Raw genomic sequence first — 12232 nt, forward strand, 5'->3', positions numbered from 1 at the left:
TTTCGTTACATTGTTGTCGTGTTTGTATAAGTTAATGTTGCTTATTTTTTATTTTCTTCATGTTTTTGTCACATTTTTGTCAAGTTTTTGTCACTTTTTGTTGTGTTCGTTTCAAGATTTTGTCGTGTTTTCTTCATGTTTTTGTCATGTTTTTGTTGCATTTTTGTCACTTTTTTGTCATGTTTTCACCATGTTTTTGTTGCATTTTTGTCGTGTTTTTGTCACTTTTTTATGAGGTTTTCACCAAGTTTTTGTCACATTTTGTCAAATTTTCTTCACGTTTTTGGCACATTTTGTGTTGCTTTATTGCTGTGTTTTCATCCATGTTTGCGTGGCTATTTTTATGCTTTTATATTTGGGTAAAGCCAAACTGAAGAGAATGTGCTTGGCTTCAGGTGGGGGATCAGAGCTTAAATCCAATAGCCATGAGGACAGATCAATTCAATGATATTTAATTTTCTAATCGTCTTACGTGGTGTCTCCATGACCCAGCCGCCCCCCGTCGCCGCAGCCCCAGGAGAACACCTCCCCGTTGGACGTCAAGGCCATAAAGTGCTGCCCGTCCGGATGAGCTGCCAGTTTTATGATCTTCCTGGAGCTCAGAGCGTGGGTCAGCATCGGAGCCTGCGACAAAATCAACTCCTTTATATACATCGGTGAATAGACCCTTTCGCTGCTTACATCATCAGTGACATCAGCTGGAGGCAGGAAGTGATCAAGAGAGATAAAATTAAACTAAAACTAGCGATTATAAGTGTAAAACTACAAGTAAAAAATGTGGTCCTGTTGTGACTTAAGGAGCAAGAACAAGAGGAATGACATTTGAGACGATAAAATAAGGTTTATCTGATATTTCCAACAAGTTAGACATTTCTTTATCGTTACTATGACAACAGCTACAGTAGATACAGATAGGAAACTAGCTTCCCGCCTCCAGCTAAGCCTGTAATGTTTACAAACTATTAAAGGGTAAATAGGACGAACAGGTACTGACCAGTGTTGTGCTTTTGTAGTTCTGTGTGTAAACGGCCCCAGTGCTGGAAAGGACGAGGAAGCATTTCTCTGAGCAGACGATTTGAGACACTCCCAGGGTGGACAGGGATTTACACTCGATGGGACCGCTCACATTGGCGTAAAGCTTCCAGCCCAGGAGACCCCACGCGATCGCCTCCTGCAAAGTGCCCTGGGACGAACAAAACAAAACACGAGAAATCTGTCAACCTTTTTTTTTTCCTATCATGGAAAGGCACCACAGTCGACAGTCACTCTCTAAACCCCCACCTAAACCGAGCACATTTTCTCCAGTTTGGCTTTACCCAAATCTAAAAGCTTCTTGAAACAATAACTGACCAAAAACAAGGAGAAAATGATGATGGGAAAATGAGAAAAAAGCGATAACAGTGCAACAAAAAAGCCACATGTAAGCAACGAAAGAGCAACATAAATGTGTCAAAAAGTAGATGAAAAAAAGTGATGACACCACTGCAACGATGCAAGAAAAAATATCTGTTTCGATCAGTTTTGTAGGTCTTCAGGTCTGAGTAATGACGAACTGGAGAAAATGCACCCGGTTCAAGGAACAGGCCACCGTTTTTCCATACTGAGATATTACCTTACCTGAGCTTAGACGAGTTGATGCGGAGCTGTTTGGTCTTTGTGCGTGCCCTCAGTCTCGCACAAAGACCAAACATGTTGTTACCATTTAGCCTCTCCCCCTCTCCTCTATGGGGCCAAACGGGGGTGAAGTTAGAATCGACCAAGCTCTTCCACGTTTCCCCAATTTAAATATGGTCACACGAGTAGTTACACGATCCAAGTCTAGTTACACAAAATGAAACATGTCGATTTTCTAAGTGGATAAAAGGGGAACTATATTGTAAGCCGTAATAACACGTAAGAAACGTGCTGTCCATTAAGGCTTGTTCTAGTTGGAACACTCTACCTTTGACAGTTCGAGAAAGCAGCACCTACGTCTCATTTAAGAGACAACTGAAAGAACGGCTTTTCTGCCAACAAAGGTGTACCCATTAAAAGGCGTTAGACAGGAACATATTTTTAAATACTTGCAGGTACAGGTGTGTGAGTGGGAGGGACGAGGGGAGTGTCGTATGAAAGAGATGCACTTCATGTATTGTGTAGTTGTTGTCCTTGCCTGTTTTGTCTGTAATGTACTGCTGTGTGTTGTGGCTTATATGTTTTGTATTTTGTATGTTCTTGTCTTGTTTTTTATGGGACTGCGGATGGAAATTAGCCTTGAGCTAAATCCGGCATATTTACAGCACTAATTGTCCGTTCATTAATATGCACTGTCCCATTCAAATAAATTAATAAATGAAATGAAATGAAGATATTACTACGCAGACGTCGAAGTGCTCCTAGAAAATCGACATGTTTAATTTTGTGTAACTAGACTTGGATCGTGTAACTACTCGTGTGACCACATTTAATTTGGGGAAACGTGGAAGAGCTTGGTCGCTTCTACCTTCACCCCCTTTTGGCCCCATAGAGGAGAGGAGGAGAGGCTAAATGCTAACAACATCTTTGGTCTTCGACAGACAGTTACACATCAACTCAGTATGGAAAAGCGGTGGCCTGTTCCTTTAAGGCGGGTGGTAAGAGGCTATGGAGAAAATGTAAGGCATCTATACAGCGCTAATGTAAATCTTGCAAAGTACAGTTAAAGTAGACCAGGGCATAAAACTTCCTTTACATTCCTCACGCGGGAAGTTAAAGCCTGCCCGGGTCTTGAAGGATGCCGTGCGTGACCTAAAAAGCCCTAATCCGATAAGCGGAGGCAGCTGACCGGTGGAATTGTCACCTTGTGTGATGTCGGGGAGTTGCAGTGGGGGGGGCTGCAGGGGGCGGCCAGGCGATCCAAATGTGCCATGACGACCACAGCCGTCTGCCGCAGGTCGATCGCCAGGTCATTGTCCTGGGGCAAGGTCAGGTAGCGCAGGAAACTCTCGTTCGGACTCAGCGGGGAGGATAAGATCTGCAGGGCAATCAGAGAGGAAAGGGCCCTCGATTAAGTGTGTAATTACGATTAGGCCGATTACAGTGAGAGTTTGATTCAAGTAAATTGTGGGTAATTAGGTGCTGAGATCAAGAACACATCAATTTATTCTTGAAGCTCGATGCATCTATGGAGAGAAAGTTGGAGCTCATACAAGCGAATATATTTTTTCATAAATACTAAAGAGCTGGGAATTACATAGTTTTGGCCTGTGTACGACTGTAGGCGTTACGAGCTACTCACAAAAAACAAGGCAAACTTAAGTTAGATAATGTTCAATCTATAACTTAATCTCACAAACTCTATTTCAAAACCTTTCATGAACCTGATATGCCTACAGTTATTATTTATTTACAAGCCCTTGATATTTTCCTGGTAGTGGAATGAAACTTGGGTAACACTTTAGATCACAGCCCGCGAGGTCCATGAGTAGGTACAGGGAACAAGAATTAGTAATTACACAAGTAAGTACAGGTAATGACACATGAAAGAGCAAGGATTAATTGAGTGTTGTTAGAGGATAACATTAAATTGTTACTTATCATACTGGGTCAAGCTGTAAATTCGTACTATCTGTGGGTCAGGCTGTACAGTCGTACCATATTTGTCACAGCCTTGACTGTGGTGCTCAGACTCAGAGCCACTGAATGTTTGCTTGCGTTTCAGTATGACACTCTGAGAGGGTATTTATCCCTTTTCTATGGAAGCATAGACAGACTTGAATGGTAGGAGTAATGTCTCAAGTTCATGTCTCCGGGTCCCGCACCGATGGTAAATAAACTTCTAATGTACAAGACATTGTGAAAAGACACTGTGCATCAAATTAGAAAGCTTTTTTTCCCCTCAAGAACTTGCAGGAAAGTTGTAAAAAGGGACCATTAACTCATCATTTTGTTGAATTGGGATGTTAGAAATGTGTAAGGAAAGTAAGAATGAATTTGGACACAACTAAGTATTCAAGTATTTGAAGCAAACAAAGTAAAACAAAAACAAAAATCAGATATCAGGCCTTTAACAGTATGATCAAAGTGTTTTCTTTATGAGAGGAGATACATCTGCAGCAGGGCGTCTTTCTCCTGCCGCACGTTCATTTGCATAAATACCTGACACAAAAACTATCTGCTCTTGTGAGTTCTTGTACCTCGATTCTTTTGTTTACATTAATCACAGGGTAGAACTGCCCCGGTCAGCTCTCACCTCGGCCTCCTCCTCCGGGGCGGCCTCCTCTTTGCTGCTGTGGATGTTGTGGAAGCGCTGCAGCAGGGGGAGCAGCGGGGCACTGGTCCCCTGCGTCGAGCGCTCGTTGTCCATCTCTCTGGTGCCGCTGTCCCAGAGACGCAGCAGCAGCAGCACGGCGGACAGCAGCTGACTGTGGGGGACGAGTTAGGACATTACAACACCAGACTGGAAGAACAATCTAGATTTAGCGTTACCTCAGTGTCCCCCTCTGCACGGCCAGCTCGAGCAGGATGGCCAGAGCAAGGTGCTGGTCCAAGAGCGGGATGTTGCTTTTCGTGCTGGCGTTACCATGAACATCACTGCAAAGACAAAAAGCTCTTATTCTGCTTCCTCCATAAAAGGGGGCAGTAGTTAATGCGTGAACTCTTGTACCAGAGAAACTTCGTGGCCCGCTCCACCACCTCGAGCCAAACGGAGGAGACGGTGCCTTCGTCGAACAGAGTGGCTTCAGGAAGAGCCCGCAGCGCGTCCAGAGACTCCTGCAGCAGCTCACTGCACAGGTCTGCATCGTCCCCTGCAGAAAGAAGCACAACCACGCTCAGTACAATGAGGGCAATGCTGTATTATCAGGGACTTTTACTGTATAAGCTGCTTGGGGAATGTACTATTCTTGTGTTTATCAGTTTCAGTCAAATTACTTTTTATCTGTTATGAGCAACAGACTCATTTTATCACTTGACCCAAGGGGGAAAAAAAGAGAAGGAACTACAACCATTTGCTCAAAAATTACTAATGGATTTAAAGCGAGAGGTTATGTTACTAAAAACTAAAAGTAAATGAGGACTGGACTACTGCACTGCAATAAACTGGTAAAAATTTGAAAAAGCTATTTTCCCTTGTGTTAGTGATGGGTCGGTCGCAAATGACTTGATGCAAAGAGTCAATGAGAGCCGAGGCTAATCCATGAGCTGTTTATTGATTTTAATTTTTTTAAGCTTGCATGTTTATCAAGCTCCACATGCACCGCTCTGTGCTACGTTCCAGAAAAATAGAGAAAGGCAAAGACTTAAGAATGGGATCAGGAGGAGAGATGGAGAAAGGAGGTAAAAAGTTAAAAAATCTGCAGCCGCGAGGAATGAACCTGCCGTTCACACAAAATCAAGAACTCTATAAACGTATAAATGTCGTCAGCGCATCACTAGTTTTTAGCCACTTTTTATTTGAGAAAGATCCACCTCATATTTACGATTTTATGGTTTGATAGAGTTACGCTGGGTTTGTGGAGTGAAAAGTAAATAATGCGATCATTGCTAAAGTTTGGATGTGGTGTCTGGAGTCTGCATCCCTCTCTCAGTGTGAGGCTGGAGCAGCTCAGGCTGGAGCAGGAACAGGGGTAGAGCTGAAGCGGGCAGCAGAGGGACTGGGAAGAAGCTATGGGGGAAGGATTCTGACTGTAAATAAAGGAGTACACACATGAAACTAATGCCAGCTTTAAAATTGTGTGTGTTTTGCTATAATAAACAATGGCTCCAAAATCTGCTTTGATTCCTGAAGACTCTCGCTGAATCCGGCAAAAACCAAGACGAGCCAATCATAGCACGGGACGCGGGAGTTAACAGTGCGTCATCTTCCGCGCTAAGATTTCCCATCAACCAGTGCTCCTCCGGGCCGTAACCAAAACAGTGAAGATGGCGGCCGCGTCACAACAAGCTTTTCCCAGCGCCCGTTCTTCTGTTTTAAATGAGCTGGATTTGTCCTTAAAGCCACAGCAAGAAGCTGCTCTGAGGGCTTTCACCAGAACATTTACTTGACTGCACATGTGGACGACAAACAATCATGGCGGAGGACGTGAAAACAAAGCGTAGGTCGCTTTGTGATTGGTTTGCTCTCGTTCAAACTGTGCTCGTTAGCCCCACCTCCAGTGTCACTTTGGAAATTGCATCCTATTAACACAATTCCAGACTGTCTTTATTTATGTATTTATCAATATGTACAAAGTCAGTCTGGCTAAGCTAATATGACAAGGCAAGGTGTGGCTTGTGTATGAATTGTGCTCTACAAATAAACTTGCCTTGCCTTGCCTTGCCTTGCCTTGCCTTGCCTTGCCTTGCCTTGCCTTGCCTTGCCTTGCCTTGCCTTGCCTTGCCTTGCCTTGCCTTGCCTTGCAGGTCTGAAATACTTGAATGGCTGACCGGGAAAAACTGAAATGACTAGGCTTTTTCTTGACAAATACGGAGGCAAATAAAACACAGAAACTGCCGCCCTTAGAGGATGAGATACTATTTTAAGACTTAATGTAAAAAATGTGTTGACCACTGGACTTATGGGGCCCGTGGGCAGTGAAAGCACAGACCGTTGTTCTCAGTATATTCCTGGAAGTCAGCTTCTGTCGTTCACAAGGCTCAGCTCGATCGTGTTACAGAGTGCAGCGCTTTGTCCTGCCCTCGCTCTGAAGCAGCTTAACATACCGCTGTCTGCAAAAGAGCCGTGCAACTTTCACTCATGAAGCTTACGAGCTGCAGTAGCCACATGATGAAACTGTGCAAGATTTCAGCGAAAGGGTTAAATCAACAAAATCCCACGCATTTCAGAGCGTGTTTTAGAGGTTTTAAACTGATGGTTGTCAAGTGAGGTCGAAGATTTGTCGGCCAAAATAAGACAAGTGGGCACAACAAAAGACCAAAACAAAAACGCAGCAAAACGGTTGACAAAAATGTTATGAAAAGGCAAAAAAGGCATTACACTGATCTATATGTTAACTGAGAATGTTTTAGAGTTGGGTAAAGTCGAACTGGAGAAAATGTGCTTGGTTACAGCAGAGGTTAATGCCATTTTAATGCCCAAATACTGCCAAAAACGAAGACAAAAATGGCAATTAATGTAATCAGTACTAAGTAACTTGTTTGCCTTAATAAATCCTTTTCGTAGTCTCTCTGGGGGTAATACAAGCGTTAATGGGATGATTTGGGGGTCTTGCATCTCCCCCGGTGTCTCTGGCCAGAAAACTTTCCTGCCTCCGGGTCTGAGGTCCAATACACACTAATGGAATCATGAAGAAGAAGCTAACAGGCTAACGGGCAAAGCTAACTGCGGGCTAGCACCACTTAAACAGCATTTACAGCCAAGCTCGAGTCCAAAAAAATATCTTCATTGAGTAATTGGATGTACAATACTCCTCTGTCCCTTTGTCTTTTCTGTCAGCGTGGTATTTACTCTCACTGTCAATTAATGAGTAAAACAAAACGCAACATGCTACGACACCTGCAGTAGCAGTTATTTCCTCTAGAGGCATGAGATACTTAGTCGTGCTTTAAGATTTGCAAACATTTCATCAAACAGAGGCCAAACCTACAGCTAAATATGAGGAGGAGGCCGGAGGTGCTCACTGGATCTCCATCGTGTATAGTTGTACCAGGTTCTCTTCGGAAGGAACGGGCAGAATCTAATGAATGAGGAGAATAAAGTTTCCGAGGCACAACTGGATGAAGCTTCTTTTCATTCTTTTTTCGGACGCTACAGCTGAATATGTTTTAAAACGTAATTTGAGCATTTTTGATGAACCTATACAGTAAAATAACTTCAGCAATGTCATAATTTTCCAAGACATTTAGATTTAATGCCAGGTTAAGTCCAATTTCATGTTTTTATGTCAACCCTTGATTTTGACACAATTCATGACTTTTAACCCTGTAATTACACAATTTCAGAACCAGTGTTGTGCCGATCAATGAATGAGTTGGAAGAGGGAGGATCAATAGAGAAAGACCGGGACCTGTCTGGAGATGTTTGTTCAGGCTCTCAGTCGCACAGGAACTATCCATCGTAGTGGATATTTTCAAGCATCTTAAAGTCTCTAAATAAACGCTGTCCAGGCGACGAAACCTGAAAATCTCTGCTCCCGAAATGCAGCTATATAAAATAAAAAAGGCCGACAAACGCTGCAGTCTGAGATCCACAAATACGAGACGCAACTGTTCACATTAATATTAATAACGTACTTAACCCGAGCCATTCACTTATTGATCCGCTTTATGCTGATCTCTGAAAGGAAACAGATGTACGGACCAAAGCGAAAAGCGTTTTAAGTCTAAAGACTGATTAGCATTTAAATTAGACGCAGGATGCACCGGGGGGGGAAACGGAGACGGCAGAAATACTAACAGCTCATTTACAACTCGTACATCAAAAACACCAACGCTTGGTTTGGGGATGAATGCGCTCCCTAAACCTGAAACCGAACATTGTAACATGAAGAGAAGTGGTCAACAATCATTATAGCTCTCCAGTTGTTGGGCAAGCGTTGGAGTGGCAGTTACGTAATAGCCTGGGACCCAATGGCCTGCCCTACATATCAATGTCCAGTGAAACAAACAACAACAAAATAACACATGGTCACAACGAGAATATCTCAAAGTCAAACGGGAGGAAAGGTGGAGTCTCGACAGCACAATTAAAACCTCTAACTCCTTGTTTGTGTTTAGTAATGTTAAAAAAAACAAGAGACTGCAGATGAGCCAGAGACTTTTGAGTTACAGAGCGCTTTTGTTTTGTTGTTGTGTAATCAGGGTTTATCCAGACAAGTCAAATGTAATGCTTTTTAAAGGCACTATACCTGCTTTTTGTTCTAGTAATGGAACGAAAGTTGTTTTGTCCTTTATTATATTGTAAACTCAGACATTTGCGGGAAAAACACTGTGCTAATTACAAAGTATTTGTATACATTCCATAAACTCGCTATTTTTCCAACATTTCTGTGAAATGGTGAAAGGTGCCTACAAAGTCGACTCTGTGAAGAAACTGATAGGCCTGATTCAATCTGTACTCATTGCATTTCATTCAAGGGTCTGGATCTTCACAATTGAGCTCCGTTATCAGGTGGGAGGGGTGAACGATTGGAGGGGTGAACGATTGGATCTGATTTTCGCTCGTGTTTGGTCGTTACGTATGTAATGCGAGTAGTGAGTGAAGCAGCTCTATCATAACTCTATCATGACTCTACCATGACTCTACCATGACTCTACCATGACTCTACCATGACTCTACCATGACTCTACCATAGCTCTACCATAGCTCTACCATGACTCTACCATGACTCTACCATGACTCTACCATGACTCTACCATGACTCCATCATCACCCTATCATGACTCTTTCATAACTCTTTCATAACTCTATCATGACTCTTTCATAACTCTATCATAACTCTATCATAGCTCTATCATAACTCTATCATAACTCTATCATAACTCTATTATAACTCTATCATAACTCTATTATAACTCTATTATAACTCTATTATAACTCTATTATAACTCTATTATAACTCTATTATAACTCTATTATAACTCTATTATAACTCTTGGGGTCATTCCTTGCTCATTCCAAGGCTTCAATTTTAATTTCTGGATATTTGGGAGCCGAGCCAGAACAGATTGAAGAGCTTCCTTGACTTTCGTATCCGCCGCCATTGCCAAACTACAATCAGCAAATGCGGCGCAAATGCTTGACGTCGCCTACAAGCCCCGCCTCCCCCGCTCGCTGAATGGTTGGTTGAAATTCAACCAATGTAACGCGGCCACTGAGATCAGACCCAGACGTTCATGTAGGGAAATGATAATTGACCGGAGTTTACGGATGGCTAAGGCCAGGCTTATTCCTGTGTGGAGCTTTTAAAGATTTTTTTAAAGAAATACCCAGAGTGCTCACTCCAGCCACTAGGGGCAGCTTAAATTTAAAAAGGAAAGAATTCCACACGTGTCCAGCAGAGGGTACTGACATAATAAGCGATCAGGATATAAACAACACATAGGCAATAAAAAAAATGAATAATGACTATAGTGTAGTTTGAGAAACTTGTGACACAGGCTTGTAAAGCGCAATATAAGTGTAAACCGTTATTTATTAGACTACAGTCCAGACTTTATTTTAAAATCACAGCTCATTTTTTATTATTAATTTATTGTAAATGTTTTGTCAGTAGTATTTTCCTGTTTACATCACATTCAGCCCACGACCCGCCGCGGGAGCTGAATTTTGGCCCATCACCCAAAATGACTTTGAAACCCCTGCTTTATATCAAAAGTAGTAACTAGCTTTTAAAAGTATGTTGCAACTCGTTTGGGTATCTCAAAAAAATCATCAGTCGTCTGAGAAAGAAGTCGTTAGTTTTTCCTCACCCCGATGTGAAAAACAAGCGTAACCTGCCGTGTAACTTTTAACGGAATAAGCCTTAAAGCCTAAGTACATAAGCACACAAAACTCTTCAAAAAGTCAAACAGAGGCGCAGCCGTCACCCAGCGTCTCACAAATAACTTTCCCTAAAACTATGACACTGACAGACAGAAAACATTGCGACACATTTTACTACATGTGACAGCGCCTCCCAGCACCCATGTGTGACCCGTCCCGGACTCACCTGACCTCCAGGCCCGTCGCAGGAAAGCAAACGCAAAAGACAGCGCCGCACGGGACCCCACTCTCGCCAAACCCTCCACCCCTTTGCTGGCCGGACGGGGGCTGAAACAGAGACAAAGCAGAAGCAATGTTTAGATTTGAGTAAAGTAGGGCAGCAATAATCAACAAAGCAGCCTTTACCCCCCAGTGTGTCCCCCCCCGGCAACAATTACTTATAAATAATATTCTTAACATATTCCGACACCCACTACCTCAGTAATTAACGACACCGATACGACAGGTGGGTCACAGGCCTTTGTCAAAACTCACTGTCAGTGACTTGTTTTGACAGTTTTTGATTGTCAACCCTGTAATTAACGCCAAATGTGAAATGTTTTTTATGGTAATTTGGAACATATTTAATGACGGCTTGTCATGATTGGAGAAGTGGAGAAGATCTGCTCTAAAAAAACACTTAGAACGAAGATCCTTTTGTTACGAAGAGGATTTTTAAAACAGGAAACAGGGATAAATTAAGCTTATTTCTTGCTTAACTTGAGTGGCATTTTGTAATCGTGTAAAGCCGGGAAAGGCAAGTTTGTGTCATGGAGGGACAATTTTAATCATTGCTATACCAACAAGGGCCGAACCTCACCATTGTATCCTCAAGTAAAAGAACTTTTTCTGCAAATGCCAATGTTTACGAAGCATATGTCCAGGGTCCAGACATATAATAAACACAGGTTGTCTATTTACACAGAAGAACTGATCAATGAATCAATAATTTTGCCATTATATTTCAGTGTTATTCTAATTGTTTAGATCATTTTTAATTCATCCTTCAAGATGAAAAGGCTTTGGGGTCTGGACTAAAGCCTCTGGAGGTCCGGATCTGGACCCAGGTCCGCCAGTTGGAGACCCCAGCCCGAGGATGACAAGATGCAACCCAAATAAAACTGCAAATTGACATATATCGTCTAAAAAAAAAACAGCCCAATAACATTCATTTTTACTGACTCCAGTATGTTTCCATGCAGTTTCCAATGGAAAATGCAAAAGATTTCCTATAGGCTCATGACCCACAGAAAATGGTTCCGTAATCCACTTTCTGGTCCCGACCCACAAGTTTAGAATCACTGTTTAACGTTATGCATTTCCACTCATTTCCATCCGCAGCCCCATGGAGTAGAAATATACCACCAACACAGAACATACACGAGTACTACAAAACATGACATACAGTACACACACAACTTGCATCTAATCCCTTTAATATATCAACTGTATGCACTAAACTGTCATACTAATACTACAGGACTTTTCCAGCTGCTCGGGGCGTGACTGAAACACCCTGTCAGTCTTGTCCCCGGCTCAGGCCTCACCTCTTGTTGTCGGCGGCGGGCAGCGGAGGGTTGGGCGGCGTCTTCCAGCGGACCTTGTACTTCTCCTCCATCATACTGTGGCTCAGAGAGATGAGGTAACGCTCCAGGATGACCAGCCGCTGCCGCAGACGCTGAGCCGACAGCGTGCTTTTGGCCATCTGCGCCGACAACTTCTGCTGGTCGTCCACGAGCACCATCAGGCAGTCCTTCAACTCCGTCTCATCTGAGGGGCACGAAAACCAGAGGTCAAACGTAAGAAAACACA

At 42.9% G+C, this 12232-nt stretch overlaps 1 protein-coding gene across 1 annotated transcript in view; it reads right to left on the minus strand.

Annotated features, from left to right (window-relative positions):
* Positions 1 to 12232, minus strand: part of herc2 (HECT and RLD domain containing E3 ubiquitin protein ligase 2) — a 66166-nt gene that overhangs the window by 44645 nt on the left and 9289 nt on the right. Inside the window, exons 5-12 of the mRNA XM_079575623.1 lie at positions 11968 to 12190; positions 10608 to 10708; positions 4625 to 4766; positions 4447 to 4551; positions 4211 to 4382; positions 2819 to 2992; positions 995 to 1183; positions 473 to 624 (exon numbers count right to left, since the gene is read on the minus strand). Coding sequence (XP_079431749.1) covers positions 473 to 624; positions 995 to 1183; positions 2819 to 2992; positions 4211 to 4382; positions 4447 to 4551; positions 4625 to 4766; positions 10608 to 10708; positions 11968 to 12190 — 1258 coding nt within the window. The remainder of the gene's footprint in view (positions 1 to 472; positions 625 to 994; positions 1184 to 2818; positions 2993 to 4210; positions 4383 to 4446; positions 4552 to 4624; positions 4767 to 10607; positions 10709 to 11967; positions 12191 to 12232) is intronic.

The sequence above is a fragment of the Gobius niger genome, assembly GCF_951799975.1.
Source record: "Gobius niger genome assembly, chromosome: 17".
NCBI lineage: Eukaryota > Metazoa > Chordata > Actinopteri > Gobiiformes > Gobiidae > Gobius > Gobius niger.